Raw genomic sequence first — 19,222 nt, 5'->3', positions numbered from 1 at the left:
CGGTGTAACAATCACGACGCGATGGTAGGGATCGCACCCCCATCCGAAAACAGATCCTAATTGGTCGTTCGCGGATTACGCTGCTAGGAAGCACGAACGCACGAGAAATCCCTTCGCGACAGTCCGGCGCCGGAAACCCATTTTTCTTTGTTGTTGCCGATGATTAATATTTGTCAGGCTGGAGTCCCATGAGGTGTATTTACCGCGTATCACGTAACCGCGTAACCAATCAGAAGCGATCCGCTGTTGTGGTTTCGCGTTTTACTGATTATTGATTGGTTACGCGGTTACGCGATACGCGGCAAACACGCTTCATGGGACTCCACCCTTAGTCTATAATTACATGTGTGCCTTGTGTCAAATGCCGCCGTACCAAATATACCGCGTATCGTCATGCATGACATAACAGCCTTGATACGCAACAAATAGCGTTGCTAAATACTTTCAATTGTTAACACATTTTTAGCTAAATGACGGAATTTTTGTTTGGGAATTCAGCTAAGTACAACAGACGACTATGAAGTTTTTAAATCTGGACAACAGTCTAACAATGATTCATTAATGGTATTTGCTCTATCATTGTTACAATGATTCTAATTGACTCCGAAAATAAAAATGATATTGATACACTGAGAATGACTGAATCATGTGATCGAAACGTCTGTAATTGGTGATCGACATAAAAATTATATTTTATTACATACGTACAACTGTGTCGGCTCTCATTGGCATTATATTCCTTTATTGATTTAATAGTTAAAAAGCTTCTGAGAGCCAACGCTAGTTTTAGTAGTTGCGTACAATAATTTTATTATTTTCAATTCACTCATAAAATAAAATAAGTATACGTTAGAAATCTATGATTTTTCTCTGTTTTTATTTTGCGTTAATCGTTGGCATGCATTTCTTTAATTATATTTCTGCAACACTGCCACGTGTATTTAATTATGTACACATCTACGTATGTAATTCCAAGGCGCCGTTTGTATTAATATGAATACATATACATTTTATAAATATTTTAAAAGGCATGAAATTTTAACAATATTAAATGAAAAAAATCAAGAAACATGTTTGGTACAATAAAATAAAGAATCATATTTGGTTAAGGCGAATCTTAGTTGATTAATCCAGGCGTGTCCAATTTGAGCTCCGGAGCTAAAACGCAAAACTATCAGCGCAAAAAATTCAATGTACGATTTCAGGGATTGCACAAAGATGGTGGTAAATAAATCGTAGTCAACACACATTTTGATCAACTTACGACTCTGACACGATTTACGACCATTCGTGCTTAGGACCTTAAAATCTTATTGTACACGCCTTTTGAGCAAGGCACACAAAAAACTAAAAAAAATTAAAAGGGAATTGGCCAATCACGATAGAGATCGTAAGCAGTGTAGTATAGTCGAGCTCTGGCGGAGCCTGGCGACGCCAGGGTACTTTTTTCGGAGGCCTGGCGATTCCAGGGTACTTTTTTCATGTCTTTTCACATTGCTTTATAAACTTGCCTTGATCGAACATAATCCTTTAAATGTAATGAAATTTTAAATTTTACATCAATTTATATTTATTTTATAAAAGTCAAGTCAATTAAGTTATAGATCTGTTTTTTATTCCTGCATTAAACTGCGCTAAAACTTTCTCGCTTTCGCGATTTCCAAATATCAAACATATACCTATCTAGCTAAGTTCTAAAAGTGTACACTAGTTCAGCCACAAAAAAACAGACCCAGGGTGACAGGCAATCAATTGAAAAAATCGGGGCAGTCAAAGTGTCAAGTTCCCAATATCCTGTGACTCTTGTTCCCCCTCGACCGAAAATTGGATGAGGTGTATTCTTGAATGGCAACGCATGGCCCCACCGCACGAAATGATCAACGAGGGCTCGGCGAGGAGGGTGAATCCCAGCACGTAATTCGAGGAGGGAGACGCGTAGTCTCGTGCCAGAGATCGACGATGAGGGCCGCGCGTGCGATCAGTCTGAAAGTCGGCGAGCGCGAGTCGCTGATCATTCTCGGCTAACTCTCGACGAGCGAGCGAGAGCACGGAACCGAATTCAGCGCGCGTCACAATCATTTGACATATCGTGCTCGCGATAGGAAACCACAGTGATCGATAAGGACCCGCCTCCAAATCAACAGCGTCCGGCAACACCGATTACTTTAAACTTCCAAGAGTTCTATCGATCATACTTCATTGAAAGAAATTCCGTTGAAACTGATAGAGACGTAGAGACACGAGACACACGGATAGAATCTTTAAAAGGTGGCACGGGGTGTCTTCAAGGGAGAAATATTCAAACTCACTCGCGTACGATTTAATTTGCGGCAAAAATCATAACGAAAAAAAATTCCAGAACGCTCCACGTTGCATTTAGCCACGAAGTATTCGATGCGATATCGAGCTCTTCAACCGACACCCCGCTGCAAGGACGCGAGGATACCGTCGTTCATCAGTGCCGCCGAGATGAAGAGTCGCGGATAAGGCTCAACGGGCGATTTGCGATGATAGAGCGCGAGCCGCGGTCAGAAGGAGCGTGTGCGCCGATATCCGCTCGGCCGTTCTCCGGATAGCGAGATAGGAAACGGGTGTTCGTTAACGACGCGCAGAGAACTGGATCGCCCCAGCTCGCCTCCTTCTCGCCGTCGTTCTATTTTTCACGGCCGACAATGCGCGCCGGATAAGGTGTACGTGCTCACGCGTGTACGCGCGTGTACGCGCGTGTACTCTTCTTTCTTCCTTTCTTCACGCCCGAAACCGGGCGGGACAGAAGGAGGTATGCCCGTGTAAATTAAGTTATTTCATCGATACGATCACCGGCCACACGAGGAAGCACACCGCGTCGGCAGAGCGCGATTGCGGTGCGCCGCGCCGCGGCTCTCTTTAATCAGCTCTGTTAATCAGTGTGTGTCAAGATTACCCTACATATCGTCCCACCGGTGGATTCGTCCGCCAAGTATTGCGGCTGAATTAAAGGTGAGATATGGTACTCGCGTGGTTTACGTTAGTTGAGTTAGCTTAGGTCGTGGCTATCTTCCCAGTCGACGTGAATTAAAAATAACATCTATGTTATATATAATTTCACACTCGTGTCCGTTTCTATTAATATAGTTATAATTTTAATCACGATATAATTAACTCTTTAGGTATCTTTTTCTAGTTCTAAGAAATGATGAAGAGTAAATTGGACTGAATTTAAATTACATTGGTAGAAACAGCATCGATATAAATATGATATAACACATGATATTACATAAGTTACATTGTCGAGTACGAAATTTTAACGTAGATTTTATGTTACTTTTAATTAGTGTCGACTGGGTTGATATTCGAATTAACACCTCGAGATTTAAAATTTTTATCAGCGATGTATTTTTTTCTCTAATTTAAAAATCTCTTTTATTCATTAAATATGCATAAATCGCATGCTATCTAATATCATAAGTTCTTTAGTAAGCGCGATGTTCCAATCCTTTACTACACACGATGGATCGTTCATGTCCCGGACTAATTTTCATCACTTTATGTAAAATATATACTACAATATATTATAATATATATGTTATAGTGAATATACTATAGTGAATACAAAATATATATAAATTATTAAGTATAATTCTTACATATAAACTTTAACATCTTCAGAAAATATTTATAAAATTGTACATTTAAAAAAAGGAAAAGATAGAGATCATTATTTAGCCAAGTGCTCCTATAGCTAATATTTGAAAGAAAAGAAATGTGCAGGATATGAATAACCGAATCGTGTGTAATAAGGGTTAATCACTGAAAATTTATAAGAGTTATTGTTTTGCATCGAGATAGAAGTATTATTTGAACGGTTTTATTTTTATTCTCACGAAGCTGAACGAACGTTCCTATAGCGTAATTCTTTTTATGTCAGCAACAAGTGGCCGCAGAAGTGCCTTTCTTCCCTTCCTCGGTGATGTCAAGCTTAATCGAGCGTCAAAACCTCTTTCTTTCAATGTCACCTGTCGGACTTCTTTCCCGGCGTCGTCACCGCCTCAGTTTTTTTCTCCGTATTGCCATTCGAAAAAGCGTTGCCGTGATGACGGTCAGGTGGATCGCGGGACGAGCGCCGGTTTGCTGGAGTAAGCGAACGAGTTAATCTCCGTGGTTAAGCACGTGTAGTGAATACGCGAAGCTTATGATTACTGATCGACCAGTCCACATGGTTATACATGGTGGATGTGGCATAACGGTTGCGTGTGCATTTTCACAGTGCGCAGCGCATATTTTCTGAAAGCGAGGCAACGCCAAAGACTTGATTTCACGCTACCACGTTGTCGACCGCGCACGTGGAAGATTGAACGACTGCACGCGGCATAATCTCTTTTTATTTTTGATACCGCACGGATAGATGAATAAAAATTATATTGCAGTAAAATCTGATGCTTGAAATCTGATGACTGAATTAATTGAGATTAATTGAGATCGTGCTGCGATAGTGGAAATTTATTAATCCTCTGGTACTGACGGTGGGCCTGTATCCATTCAATTGTAGGGTACAGCGAGGTAATTTAAATAATTTCAAACATTTTAAACAATTTCGCGAAAAATAATTATTATATCGTTACTTAAAATATGTAGCAGGAAACTCACATGTTTGAGGAATATTTACCCAAAGTATAAAAAATTAATCTTTAAACCTTAAGGCGTAATGCCATTTCCGATTTCCTCTTACAATTTTAATGAAGCTCAATTTTGAGGGGCAATTTGGATATCTTAAAGGATAATTTGAATAACATTAAAAATGAATATTAAAATTATAACAAAAATCAAACTTTATATTAAAATACTTGAACTTATTCATAATTTGGCCCTGTTTACATACTTTCTACGTTGATTTCATAAAAGCTTAAGAAAGCAGGATATATTTTTATAAACTGCAATAACAACCGAAATTCTCTACCTATCTTGCTTAATATAAAACTCTCCACAGACTTCCCCCCCCCTCCCCCCCCCCAGGTACAAAGATATCTTTTCAAACCTACATAAATATGTAGACTACAGTATTTTCTTTGCTACTAATCCTAAATATAAAACATGGCGTCCCAAATTTTTTTTTTAAATTCTTGCAAACGCTTACTATTATCCAAATTTTCCCGCTGTATCCTAAATATCTTTGTCAAAATATCAAACAATTCAGTTTTCTTTGTTATAATTTTTATTATGTTAGCTGCAAAATTGTTCTTATTAAAATTTAATATTAATTCTTTTTTATACGAGTTATGTCATTTTATTCCTTGAATTAATTAAAACCTTTTAATTAAACTGGTCTTTCAGATCCAGCATAGTAAGACTCATTTTCATAGTATATAGTTATTTAAACACTAAAGGTTACTAAAAGATTCATCAATGAAATTTATTCATAAATTTCTTGAGAAATTTAATTTAGATAATCATGGTCGGTATTCATAATTCGTTTTTATTTTAAATAATGTTTTAAGATGAGGTCCTCTGATTGGTTCATAATATCTTAAGACTGCACTTAAAACAATTTTAAATATAAGAATCGACTATGAATACTAGCACATATATTACAAAAATGGTCCTAATTATGTTACAGATTTTAGCGTAGTTCCGGAGGATTAAAATCATAAAATGTTTTTCATTAATTCTCTAAGCAAAATTAACGGAAAATTAGTGTGTCAATAAACACATGAGTGAAATGATATATCGGTTCACTTAGAAAAGACGTATTGATAAAATCAGGTCTTTTTTTTTTATTACGGAGGGGAAATGCCTACGCATACCCCGGGATCCCGGGGGAGATCCCGGGGTTATATAGGACTCGCATCCACTAAAACCTGTCCTGCGCTGGCCGTTGGGAGGGACCGCTGGGAACGCGTGCAGCATACTTCCGGCGCAATATGCAACATACTTCCGGCGGAATATGCAGCATACTTCCGGCGGTAACAGCATACTTCCGGCGGAAAATCAGAAGGTCTTGCATGGATCTATCCTGTAATTAATCGCACATAATTAAGCTGTTAGCGCCTAGACCTCCTCGACGTCGAGTACAACATTACTTTATTCCACTCTCGACCTCGTATGAACGGTACATGTGTATATCGGAGGCTCGTATTATAAAGTCAAGATCGCGACCTCGCCACATCGCGGCGGTTCGCGAATCTCAGAAAATCCGGATTTTTCATAAGTTTACTCATCTGATTGGGACTCACTCGACTGGTTTCGAGTCTCGAATCCAGGCGCCCGAATATAAATCGGTTCCTGTCGGTTCCCCATTCGGGCCGGTGACTTCATCGGTCGTCCTCGTTTTATCATCATGCATAGAGATGCGGATCCGCTATTAACTTTTCTGTCGAAAAAAATTTTCAAATTAACACTAGAATTAACACTACTAATGTTTCTTACTCATTAAAAAAAAAAAATAAATTAGTATGAAAATAAAAAAATGATATAAAACCAAATAGTTCATCATTTCAATATGAAGGCCATAATTACTTAAACAGAATTCTATTGTACAAAAAATACAATATTAATTTAAAAAAGGAACGGGTAATAATGACCGTGTTCGATACTTTTAATTCTGCCGATTAACTTTTTCTAGATTATTTTCTTACGTTACTATTTTTTATAATTGGGACATTCTCTGTGAAGCGGACCCCCCGCCCAGAAGTTTAAAAAAAAATGAATGTCCCAATTTGTAAAATCAATTTTTGGTAAACTCTAAGAAAAAATTCTTTCCGTGTGTGTGTATACGGATCACCACATTCGCTTTCACATGAATGCGCAATCAACACATATTCAAATAATATACGTGGATCATAGGATTATTACTCCATACGTGTTAATAATAGTTACACATTAATCATAATGAGCGTTACGTCTCGCAATCATAAATTTTCAGACTAATGATTTTCTAATATTGTATTATTAATAATTAAATTTATTTTTGTTTCTCGATAAATTAACAAAATTAAATTTAATTAAATAATATTTTAAAATTCATTTCCTTGGCAAAATCACAGAGAACAAACTTCTATCGAGATAAACGACATATAAATTTTTCAAATCTACCTCGCCTTATTTATCTTTCCTTATATCGCTACTTGAAAAAAAGATTATATCATTACCGATATTTGATACGATAAGGTGGTATCGGTAGGTTGTCGTGATTAAAGTCCTGTTAATTTCGTAACATATCTTTTATTATTACAGCAATACGTTCTTTTTCTACAATATTACATTCTATAATAATTACTACTGTACGACATAATTGCCCATATTGCAAAACAACCGCACGTGTCGTTTACACTTAAAGAGTAGCTGATTACGACCGCGCAGTAATTACTCTCCGACACACGTGGCTACGCACACCGTAAATTAATTCTGCGGACAGCGTAATGCCACGCACACAGCGTTATATAGTTGCGATTAAGATGTTCGATCGCGAAACACGAAGGTCAAATTACAAATCATCTCTATTCACTGGCGAATCCACAGGGGAAGTCCACGATTCCCCCTTGGAGTTCTTTTTTAATATTTATGTTATATGTATTTTTTATTTTATATATATTTATGTTATATATATTTTCATATTTTTGAAATGCTTAAGTCATCTTTTATTCCAAAAATATTTTTTAATTTAAGAAACTCCTATAGATAAAAAATACATATTACATATATTCTATTATATTATTCTTTTTTTCATACTAATATAATTTTAAATAAAACGGTTTAAGAATTATACATTTAAATAATACATATTCAATGTAATACCACTAATAATTTAAATTATACTATTTTTTCATATTTGATTTTTAAAAAATTTCGCTTCCGGCGCGCCAGTGTGACTCGACTTCCCTCTTGATAAATTTCTGAATCCGCTAATGCCTCGATTATAATTATCAACGATGCGAGGACATCCGGAACATCGTGTTCAATAAACCAAACGCCGTTCTTTCACGTCATTGCGTTTTGGAATAACTACTCCTTCCGCATCTCTCTTTCCTTTTTTGCCTCGCGAAAGTCATCGAGAGCGCGATTCTTTAAAGTACAGTGCATTATAACGATACTATACCGTTAAGTGCGAGTATAGAAGGCACTAGGTCAGGAATTTGCTGCATTTTGATGTGAAGGAACATAAAATGCTCATCTCTACATTGCATATAAGATCAGGTGCACTGCGTCTCGGTTGCCACTGCGTTTGATGCGAAACTGTTACGTATTACGTTATCGTTGAAATCGGCTTGCTGCAATTCGATTGTGAACTAATTTTAGATGTTAGACCTAAGAAGTTCAATCAAGGGAGAGCTTTTCGAATTAAATGCGAAGGATGAATATTGATCTTGTTCAATAAAATTAAGGAATATGCAATTATTGCGTAATAGTGATAGAATTTATTATATTCAGTGTACGTCTTTCAGAAAAACATAAAAATTTTCGGTTCGTATGAGAAAAGTTGACAAAAAAGACGTGATAAAATTGACATTCAATTATTGCATAATAAATTGAAAAAAAAATCCTGATTGAAAATGGACAAACCAGAAAATTCTGATCATATCAATCAGAAGTATAGTTATTTCAATCAGAATATAAATTATAATTTTAATTGAAATAATCACAATTCAAAGAGTCTGGTTGCGTTAATTGGAATTCTGATTAAAAATAGACAAATCAGAATATCAATTAAATGCGACTATAGATTCTTTTCCTAGTGTAGCGATAAAACTTCCTATAAATGTGTATCTTTTAGAAAGGTAATTCTTATTGTAAAACATCAAAGACTGATAATAAGGATTCCGTTCACAGGAGCATTTCCCTAACCAATTATTGACTTCTTGATTCCATATTATTAGTACTTGGCGGTCGGCTAATATTATTACCGAATCTTGTTGCAACACCCCGAAAAAGAGTTACACCCGATCGCGAATACGATCGCCTCTCGGACTGTCTGCAGGAACCAGATCTTAAAATTGACCTGGTTTTTTACGAGCAATGTAGTTAACGGTGCCTCGTCAAAAGCACGCGGCCGATATCAGGTACCGGTACCTGATTACCCGGGTGGTTTAATTTAAGACGCGTCGTCCGATCAGCCGACACGACGCACATATCGAAATATGGGGGTCAATCGTATTTCGTATTCCGCACGATGCGCTTAGCGGTTAGCCCGACTCTCTTCCGCTCGCCGAACTTTAATATAATCCATCGGATTATATTAAACAATGTGGGCCAGCTAATTTAGATCGAGTCAATGTTTCTTTCATTTCCGCTGATTTAGCGAGAATGATAAGAGAGACGAATATCAAGATGCACGGAAACGTTATTCTTTTATCTCTTTTTTTTTTAGAGAGGATGATTAATTAAACACTGTTAAATTTATAACGTCAAATTATATTCAATTTAAGTTACTTTTAATCATTTCTATAGGTTGCCACTGCTCCTATATTCATTAATTTAACAAAAACAATGAATTTAAATAATTCACTTAAGAAAATGTATTAAATTTGACTGAAATTTAGTTTATTATTTGCTAGATGCAAACGTTAAACACAGAAAAAAAAACTATTCTTAAATCAACCATATTATATTCATATATAAGCAAAAATATTATAATCTTGATTTGATTAAATTTATTTTGATGCAAGTATTACTTTGCACTTAATTCAAGACTTGCAATTAAAAATCTTATATCAATACAAATAAATCTTATATCAAGACTAAAATTTTTAAAACAAGATTACAATATTTTTGCTTATATATGAATATATTATGGTTGATTTAAGAATAGTTTTTTTTTCTGTGTATAATTACTTTTAGATGTCATTTACTTTGAAACTAATCAGAAATGGATTGATTTACACACTGAACCAAAAATGTACGTAATAAATACAATAAAAAATTCATTAAAATTTGTCCAGTTAACAATTTTATTCTCATAATGATTTAGGCTTTATAAAAGGATGAATATGAGTTATAAAACTATTATTAGAATTCATTGTTCAATAAATATGTACATTGACACAATTAAATATTATCCTAACGTTCCTCCTTAAAACATTTTTTTAAATACATAACGAATTCGATTATTGATCTAATGTACAGACTTTATTAACTAATGGAACAATGCGTTAATATGATGAATGCATTTTATCATTTCTACAAATAAAAAAAAAATCATTACTCTTTCGATATTTAACAGAACATTGCAAACTCTGTTACACTGAGAAAAGTTTTTGTGACTACGACTTCATGTTATTACAATTATATTTAGTTAGCTGCTATAATATTATTAATAATAATAATGTACTTTCTAAATTGTTTAAAGTGGCATCTCACTCTAAAAAGTGAAAATTGAACTAGTCTTAAAAAAGAATGGCTCAATTTTCAATCTTTAAGAATGAAATTCCATTCTTCAGAGTAATATTCACTCTAAAAAAAAATTTTAGAAAGTATGGTTTCAAATATATGTATATCAAAGAGAGTAGGATAAATCAAATAGGGATCCGCGAGACGAGCAATGTCTCCCGCTTCTGAAGAAAAAAAACAAACGCGATGCAATGAGATACGCGGACAGTATACGGGCAAACGCGCGTGCGACTTACATTTTTCTAGGGCACACCTGATTCCCCTTAATCATGTTGTTTTGCAGTTTATATACTGTTACATACGGGGAGGCTCCCCGATAGGGAGGTCGGTCGGATGGCCAAAGCCTAATAAACTCGACACACACACGTAATGTCCCGGTAACCGTAATGACCGGTAAGACGACGGCGACGACGTGCCATTGCGCGTTGTCACGCAGTTCGATGTAAAGGGAAGAAGAAATGCGTGCCGACACGAAGCTCGCGATAACAATCGACATACGTTCTACGATGCGTTCGTCGCAATTAAAGCAGTACCCCACGTAATCTCGCCACGTGTATGTGCGCTTGATATTCTCAAGTGCTAATCACGTAATAGAAACGTAATAGTATGAATAATGAAGCGAAAATACCGCGAGCGCGGAATTTTCTCCGGATTCTATTTCCTCGGATTTCCAAGCCTCGGCTTCCCGAAGACACTCCAACTTTATTATTAATTTACGACGCGCCTTGACAAATAATTCTTAGATGCGGATTTTCAGCAACATGCGACATGATAAATGAACGTTTAGCGTTATTGCGCGACGAGGGAGCACAGTTATCTCCCTAAGAGGCGCTCTATCCTACTTACCCACAAATTAAAGTTTCTTCTTCTTCTTCTTCTTCCTCGTTAATGGCTCCCGCGACGACAAGCCACGATACAGCCAGTATCCAATGTAGCGAAATTAAGTTTCTAATTGATAGAATTGGACAGCCCGAGGCACACTACTCGTCCTAAAATAATCAATTGGAATAAAATTCCCTTGCCGGGGCACACTACTCGTCCCAAAATAATCAATTGGAATAAAATTCCCTCGCGCGTGCCTCGTCCGTTCTTGCGCGAACAGGATGTAAGTCACTGACGATGGCGACGATAGCAAGGTAGACGACAAAATCCATCGGCGATACCTGTCACAGAAAAGTTTTTCCTTAACACCCGACTCGAAGTAAACACACCGCAGGTACCGTAAGTCTCATGACTGCGATACATAATACAGGCACATATCCCGTCGTGGGATTTATCGCAAATAATTTCACGAGGTCTGTCGTCCTACTTGAAGTACCGCTGGGCCATCGAGAGATATGAGAATTATTATACGCCACTTTGCAGGTTTCATTCGCAAGTAAAACGATTAATTTGATCTACGGCCCATAGTCGATGCCGCCTCTTGGTATTTATTTAGCCGAGTATTTAGCTTCCCCTCTTTTGACGGTGAATCTATTCACTTCTCCGAGAGATGCACGCGGGAGTAAGAAATTTTTTTGCAAGAATTTTTATAACATATTTTTTTGCTTTTGATATCATCAATATAAAGATCCATAATGAATAGTCAAAACCTGAAATCAAAATAAAAATTAATCTATTATATACACTGTAAAAAGAAATGTATTTTATTCTTGTCCCCATTTTTTAAACACTTAAAGATATTTTAGTTTTAAACTTTTTCAATAGACAAAATATCAAGTGTTTAAAAAACGGAGACAATAAAACACTTTAATATCTTAAAATTAAACACTTCTTTTTTCAATGTATTGATAAAAATAGACTTTATATTATATTAATAAAAATAGAATTTATATATGTGACACACACACACACACACACACACACAGTGTACACACCTAATAGGTATCTCGTTACAGCAACTCGAACAGCACAGAATGTCTCAAAGAAGATGTCTTCTGCTGCTGCTGCTCGGTCTGGCTGTGCTGAGAGAGTCATCATGTACATTTAGCGATACCGTTCACGAGAGCGAATCTTCTCATCAGAGACCGCATCACAGGCAGAAGAGGGTCTTATGGTTCACGAACGATGGACGGATCGCGTTGCCACCTGGCACCGTCATGACAATCACGCCAACATTGGCGTTGCCCTTCGTTCGGCATCCTCCTTATGGCTTCCTCAGCAATATGACTATCAGCTTGCCGTTCACGAGTAAGTCCATCCACTATATGGATCCCAGTGAGAAATGACAATGGAATCGACGTCTTCTTCTTCTTAATTTATTCATCTCACAAAATGACGGCGTTAAAGTAGAACCATTGAACCTTCTTTTTCGATGAATAAACGATGTGCAAGTAGAATTTTTGCGATATATTGAAAAACTTTTTTGTTATTAACGTTTAAAGATGGAAATTTTTGGTCGAAAATCGTAATTTTTTTTCAAACATTGACCATTTTTACAAAAATTAATATTTTGAAAAAGTCCGACGTACTTCTGTAGCTTTAAGTATGTAGAAAATGAAATTCTTTGGATTTTTGTTCCAGATCTAATGGTGTACCAAATTTCGTGCATACTGTTTATACACTCATCGAAAAAGGAGTTCTATTGTAACGCCACTATCTTGTGACATAAAAATAAAAAAAAAATTTTTTGTACTCTCAAAACTTTATATATTAAAGCCCTTCAAAACGATTTTTGATTGACTTTATTAATTTACTGCAAAAAATTGTCAAATTTTTTTTTAAGTATTATTTTTTTTTAAGTATTATTTTTAAGCCTCAAAGATGGTACCCCCCTTAACTTAAAGAAAATTGTGATGCTAGAATTATGTGTCTTTTTCCCAGTCGATTTTGACAAGCTAGGCCTGACGGATAATGAAAACCCATACGGCGCTCTGCCGCCGAGTTTCGACAGGAAACTGAAGAGCCGGCAAGCCGGCATGATGATGGCTGACTTCATCGCAGCATTTATCAAGCGTAGATTACACAAGCGAGACGTAACAGATGTGCCAAAAAATGCGTTCCACGGCGGCGAGCGAGCCCTACTCTATGTCACTGCCGAAGATATGCTGTCCACGCTGGGAATGAACGGGAAGGCGTGCCTATTGAGAGCAATTTGCGAAGTCCAAGGACATCATTTGAATAACTTTGGGCTTATCGGCGAGATGCTGAAGCTGTTCTTTACGTAAGTAGTCTGGTTCATAAAACTGCAATAAAGGTTCTCACAGTAGGCTCTGAAGAGTAGAGTACACTGTAAAAAGAAATATGTTTTATATAAAGATTATGCGTTTTGCGGGTTTTCTCTGTGTCCGGATCCATTCTTGGAATGCCAACGTTTCGTGAACCTTGCAGTCCACTTCATTTGTGACTATTTGTGACTTACAGTATTTTTATAATTAACAAAGACACAAATCGAGCCACAATAAGTGGTTATGAACTCCTTTAATTAACAAAGAAAAATAATAATTTCACTCTAATATAAAGGCTATCGGAGTCAACGCTGGATATATTAAGCTTCTTCTTTAATTATGGCTCCCGCCTCCAAAAAAACAAATAGGAAGTCGATACGGCCAGATCACGTCTATGTTTGTTTTCCGTATATAAAAAATGCAACACTCGCGAAAATGGCGAAGCCCGCTCGGACACCGGGCGCCACGTCATACGACGTCGTCACGCCGCAAGGACGCGCGTCAGGACGACAGAACGGGTCGTCCAAGATCGCGGGATGATTATGTATGATGCAATGCTCGGTCAAAATCGGCAACACTCTCAAAAATATACAAAGGAATAACACCCGAGACGAGGCGCGTCCGCCACGGACGAGTGGTTCATCAGAACTGTGGATATATTAAGCGATAACTTTTACAAAGATCAAATATATTATTTAATCTACATATCACCCTTGAACGCTTCAACTCAAATTCGAGTCATCTTCAGCAATTCCATCCATCCATCAAACGCACTGCGAAGAGATATTGCATCGCAAAATAATATCTCCAAACTTATTGCATGCAATGCCATGGCTGATCATGAAGTGAGACCCATATTCAATCAGTTTCACAGCTGAGTGGTGATGAGCAACTCAAACCACAATAAAGTTATCGCTTAATATATCCAGCGTTGACTCCTACAATAAAGATTTTTTTGTATTATGTATAATTTTTTAGTAATCGAGTTCCAAAATAAGGTATGATTTTGAGGTCTCAGGGTGGAATCTTGCTATATTGTGTTTGCGGGGTAAAGTCTACTCTAAAACTTTTAAAGTGAATTATTGTCATTCTGTGAAGAATGAAATTTTACTCTTAAAAATAATTGAAAATTTCCTTAATTTTTTTTCAGGACAATTTTTATTGTTTAGAGTAATTTAGACTGAGATTTTACTCCAAATAATTTAGAAAGTAAATAGTCGTAATAAGCACATTTTAGAGTCACATAAAATAATGTTGAATTCAATCCAGACATTTTGTTTTTAGCGCTAGCCGATCGCCGTTTGCAAACCTCCTCAAGGAATACGTCGAGGCAGAAAACCGTGGGAAATTTCACGGCGAGTGCTGGCCCTATTTTAAGGACTGCCCAAAATCTTTATTCCTGCCATCCAACAAGTATCAGTTAGTAATATAATTCTTAATATTATACACAATCGTCTCTGAGATTCTTCGATTAGATCTAAAAAATTGATTAACTTTGAAAAATTCCCAAAATTTTACCCGATGTAGCTCACAGGAATTTTCATGAGAAAGAGAATTTAAATAATTAGATTAGTCCTCACTTCAATTAAAGTGTTTCTCAAACATCCAGAGAAAGGTTTCTTCGATTCAAATAAATAAATTCTTTGTTACACGGTTAAAGAAAACATTTCTTTGATTTGAACGTTATTTCTTTGATTTAAATATCACTTTTTAAAATTAAAGAAATTTTTTTATTTCAGGAAAGATTCGTTGCACGACGAGGAGAATGAGGAAGACGAACATTGGAATCAAATCTCCAACGACCTCGACGAAGAGCCCCTCACGAGGATATCAGGGCAGAACACAGACACCGTACATCCCATGTAGTTTTATAATCACTGTGTGCAGTTGTACAATTATAATTGTTCTCGATGGTCCGTACACGGCCCTTTTTCCACCGAGCACAGATTCTCTAACAAATTAAGTTGAAGTAAAGTTAGAACTCTGTCTTAAAGAGCGAAGGAAAGTCGACTTGTCCTCGTTACTGAAGTTAATTGTACCTTTGTTCAGTCCGTAGTTGTCTAAACTCATTGCGTAAGAAAAAATACTGTTTAATTACAATACAAATCCGAAATTACAATTATTGCTAATTTCCGAACACGAGAAATTGTTAAAAGTCTAAAGTTTGGCTAGTCGTCGGCATTGTAAAATGTATGACGCTCGTTGTAAATATATAACGATCGTTGTTTTAAGTATTTCGTTGTTTTCTATGTACAGCGTGAGAATACTTTGATCTAGCCATATAACTGCATGTATATACGATACAACTGTTTGTACAGGATCACGAAGAGAGGCACGTACAAACAATAAAGTATTGATTTCGTGCGTTGTGTAATCATATAGGAATGAGTAAATTTGAATAAGTATCTCCTCTCGCACACGTATAATTTATTAATTTATTTTCTATATTAATATTTATATAAATATATAATTCAAGCCAACTATTGACATGTACATATAAATGAATTTTTGTTAGAGTACTCTATCGTTAGAAATGAATCTAATTTATTTTTTTCACACGTAATGTGTTAAGTCTTAATATAATCTTGGTTGATATAATCTCGAAATTTTAAGGTTCCAAGTTTCTTTGTGAGATTTTGATTAACATCAAGTATGCAGATACTTTTGGGGATAATGTCCTATGTAATGTATATGCATGTAGCTAATGAGGCACTATCACAGCACGTATACCGAATAATTAAGAATTCCGGAACGCGATACTTTGCTGCCATAATATAAATATAGTGATGTGTATCTTAATATTAATATCGGTACAAACTGCTTCATTGCCAAGTGTATAAATAAGCTATTTATAAAATAATGTCGCGCGAGCAAGTGTAAAATATAAATAATAATTATAATAAAGTGTATTTTCTAGGAATGTTTTCCATACATTTCAACATGATTCTCTTCCATACAAAAATAATATAATATATCCTAATAGACATCTAATAGGATATTTATTATGGATGTTTTGTCAGTCAATAAAACTGTAGATAATTCATGTCGGACTACCTACAGGGTAGGATTATTACAATAGAGTTCATGGGTATAATAATAAAATAAACCACAATGATTCTAAGAAAACATCTTGTGGATATTTTGTGAGCAGTTGACAATGGGTACTTTCCATTTGATAACACAAGTCGATACAAGCGTCGTTCTATCCTTGTTGACATTCAGAGAGTGACAAAGATAGAACGACACTTGTGTTTATTTGTATCGACTTGTCATCAAATAAAAAGCACCCAATAAACGGAACATTGTTAGAAGTGTTAGAAGTGTTAGAAGTGTAACTACTTGTATATCTGTAAAACTTGTTAAATTCTGGAAAGTGCCGAGCCCCTATTCTGTTTACTTTCCGTTTACACCACAAAATGCCATTCAGACAACTGGAGAAGTACGTGCTTCTATTTTAAATTCCTCAAAAGACCTAAACGTCCTTTAGGAATCCTCGATACGCAGGGACAAACAAAACACAGGATTAAACAAAAAGGTCAACGCTGGTCCAGAGGGATCAGCATAACATTTAACGTACATGTTAATGATTCCTCAAGGAATACATCAAGCCAAAAGAAGATTAAAATGACTTTATTTTGACGTCAAAATGATAATTTTTTAATAGAAAATTTAACTGTTTATTGACGTTAAGAATCAAAATAAAGTCATTTTGATTTTTTGTTGACCTAGTGTATCCCTTGGGTTATTATTATTTTCCAAGTAAGCCGAATGTGTTGAAAATAAAGAAGGCGAGAGTCCATAAGGGCTGATTTCGGCCCCTCCGAATTTTGTCTAACCTCACGAAAATCTATATTTTGAGGTCAATTGCATTCAACTCGAGTGATTCCAGCTTAAACCGAGCGATGGAGGTTGCCATATTTATTTGGAAATCAATATTTTGATTATCGTATTGGAAAATAATTTAAATTATTCTGGAATGGCAGTTTTCCTAATTCTTTATGCATTTGGTGCCGACGTTTTTAAGTTAAACTATACATGCCAATAAATCTCCCAGAAAGGATCAATATTTGCCTTTGTGTATAAACTATTAGCAAATAAGTGCACACGTGCACTTGATACTACAAAAATACTATTTGTGTGAATATTTTGCAATATATATTTCTTTTTAAAAACTCATATAGTTGTCCAGAAGCTCCCCAAACACATTGAGACATAAAGCGTCTTTTAAACGCCAAAGACGTTTTATGTCTCTCTTTTGAATACTTTATGTTTTCTAGGTCATTTATTTATGGGTTTATCGTGCCATATAATGTCATTTTGAGATTACAGTTCTCAAATCTCGAATTATCGAATTTCTTCTCTTTTGTGGATTTTTCGAGTAGTGTATTTATTTGCATCTCATTATTATGGCCCACGAACATTGAAGTAGAATCCAGAATATGAAATGGATGCAGCTTTTTGTTCGGAAACAGATGAATTGGAAGATGACAAATAAAACATAAAAATACATTTAAAATTCAAAATATTGATTTCCAAATAAATATGGCAACTCCATCGCTCCGTTTAAGCTGGAATCACTCGAAGTGAATGTAATTGACCTCAAAATATAGATTTTCGTGAGTATGGACAAAATTTGGAGGAAGAAATCGGTTTTTATGGGCCTTCCTTCTTTTGTTAAATGCTTGCTACAATTTTTAGTAACAAAAAGATACCTTTTATTTGATGCAATTCTGTTATATTCATATAATATCTATAAAATGGTACAAGCATGTAGGTATACAACAAAATTTGCCGAGAAAAAATTATGGATAAAAACCGTATTAAGCTTATTTTTGCTAATCTAATAGCAAATTGAAGATAAGAATCAACTTTTGTTTGGTTTTTGTCGATAATTTGCTCGTTATGTCAACGAGTTTTAAATTGTCAGCAAAATACATCAAACTTTAATGCAAACATAATCGATGCCAATTTACTGAAATTTTCAAATTTATCAACAATTTTTATGTAAACAAATTATGAACATTTTGCTGACTAAAATCTTATGTACAGATATAATTATATAAAATATAATATAAACTATAATAAATAAAATATAATATAAAAAATAAAATATATACGAACTTATTGCACTTAAATAAAAAATAACTTACAAGTAACTTGTAAAGTAAATTTCCCAATCGTTTCTAAATATTTTTTCTTTTTCTTTTTGCACTCGCAACCGTATTCAGCCGTATTTAGCAACAAACAAGACAGATAGGGTGCTTTGCTTCCATTTTGATGACGTCACATGTCGACACAAGTCCTCTAGGGGTGCGTTCCGTTCCTCGCATAATGCGCATAATGCGTCGTTTATCCTTGTAGCTCACCAAATGTTAAACAAGGACAATGGATGCATCATGCACATCATGCGCGATACGGAACGCACCATAGGGTTGCACAGTATTGTTAGATGAGCCCCCTTTTAGCGCATGCGCATTGGAGTATAGCATCAATGCTGTACTAATGTCGAACTTATAAAGGCTCTTTAAGGCCCTATTTTAACGTTTCTGTAAAAATTATGTCATTTTTTGTTTTTATTTATTATTATTTATTATTAAAAACCGAAATCAGTAAAAAAAAATCAATAATAGAAGTGACGAGATTATAATATAATATGAAGTTACATAAACTGAAAACGCCAATAATTGATAACAATA

At 35.5% G+C, this 19,222-nt stretch overlaps 1 protein-coding gene across 2 annotated transcripts; it reads left to right on the top strand.

Moving 5' to 3' along the window:
- The first annotated feature begins 1,953 nt into the window (after positions 1 to 1,953).
- On the top strand, positions 1,954 to 15,661 carry LOC108757912 (uncharacterized). 2 transcript variants are annotated; one of them, XM_018502610.1, is made up of 5 exons: positions 1,954 to 2,979; positions 12,258 to 12,549; positions 13,183 to 13,522; positions 14,811 to 14,945; positions 15,266 to 15,661. In XM_018502610.1, exons 2-5 carry the CDS (start codon positions 12,276 to 12,278, stop codon positions 15,390 to 15,392), a joined length of 876 nt encoding a protein of 291 aa, XP_018358112.1. In that variant the 5' UTR covers positions 1,954 to 2,979; positions 12,258 to 12,275; the 3' UTR covers positions 15,393 to 15,661. The 2 variants fall into 2 exon arrangements, with proteins under 2 accessions (XP_018358112.1, XP_018358114.1); XM_018502612.1 differs by having other exon boundaries at positions 12,244 to 12,549.
- The last annotated feature ends 3,561 nt before the right edge of the window (positions 15,662 to 19,222 follow it).

Source organism: Trachymyrmex cornetzi, unplaced genomic scaffold (assembly GCF_001594075.2).
Source record: "Trachymyrmex cornetzi isolate Tcor2-1 unplaced genomic scaffold, Tcor1.1 scaffold147, whole genome shotgun sequence".
Lineage (NCBI taxonomy): Eukaryota > Metazoa > Arthropoda > Insecta > Hymenoptera > Formicidae > Trachymyrmex > Trachymyrmex cornetzi.
This window is presented reverse-complemented; position numbering and strand designations above follow the sequence as displayed.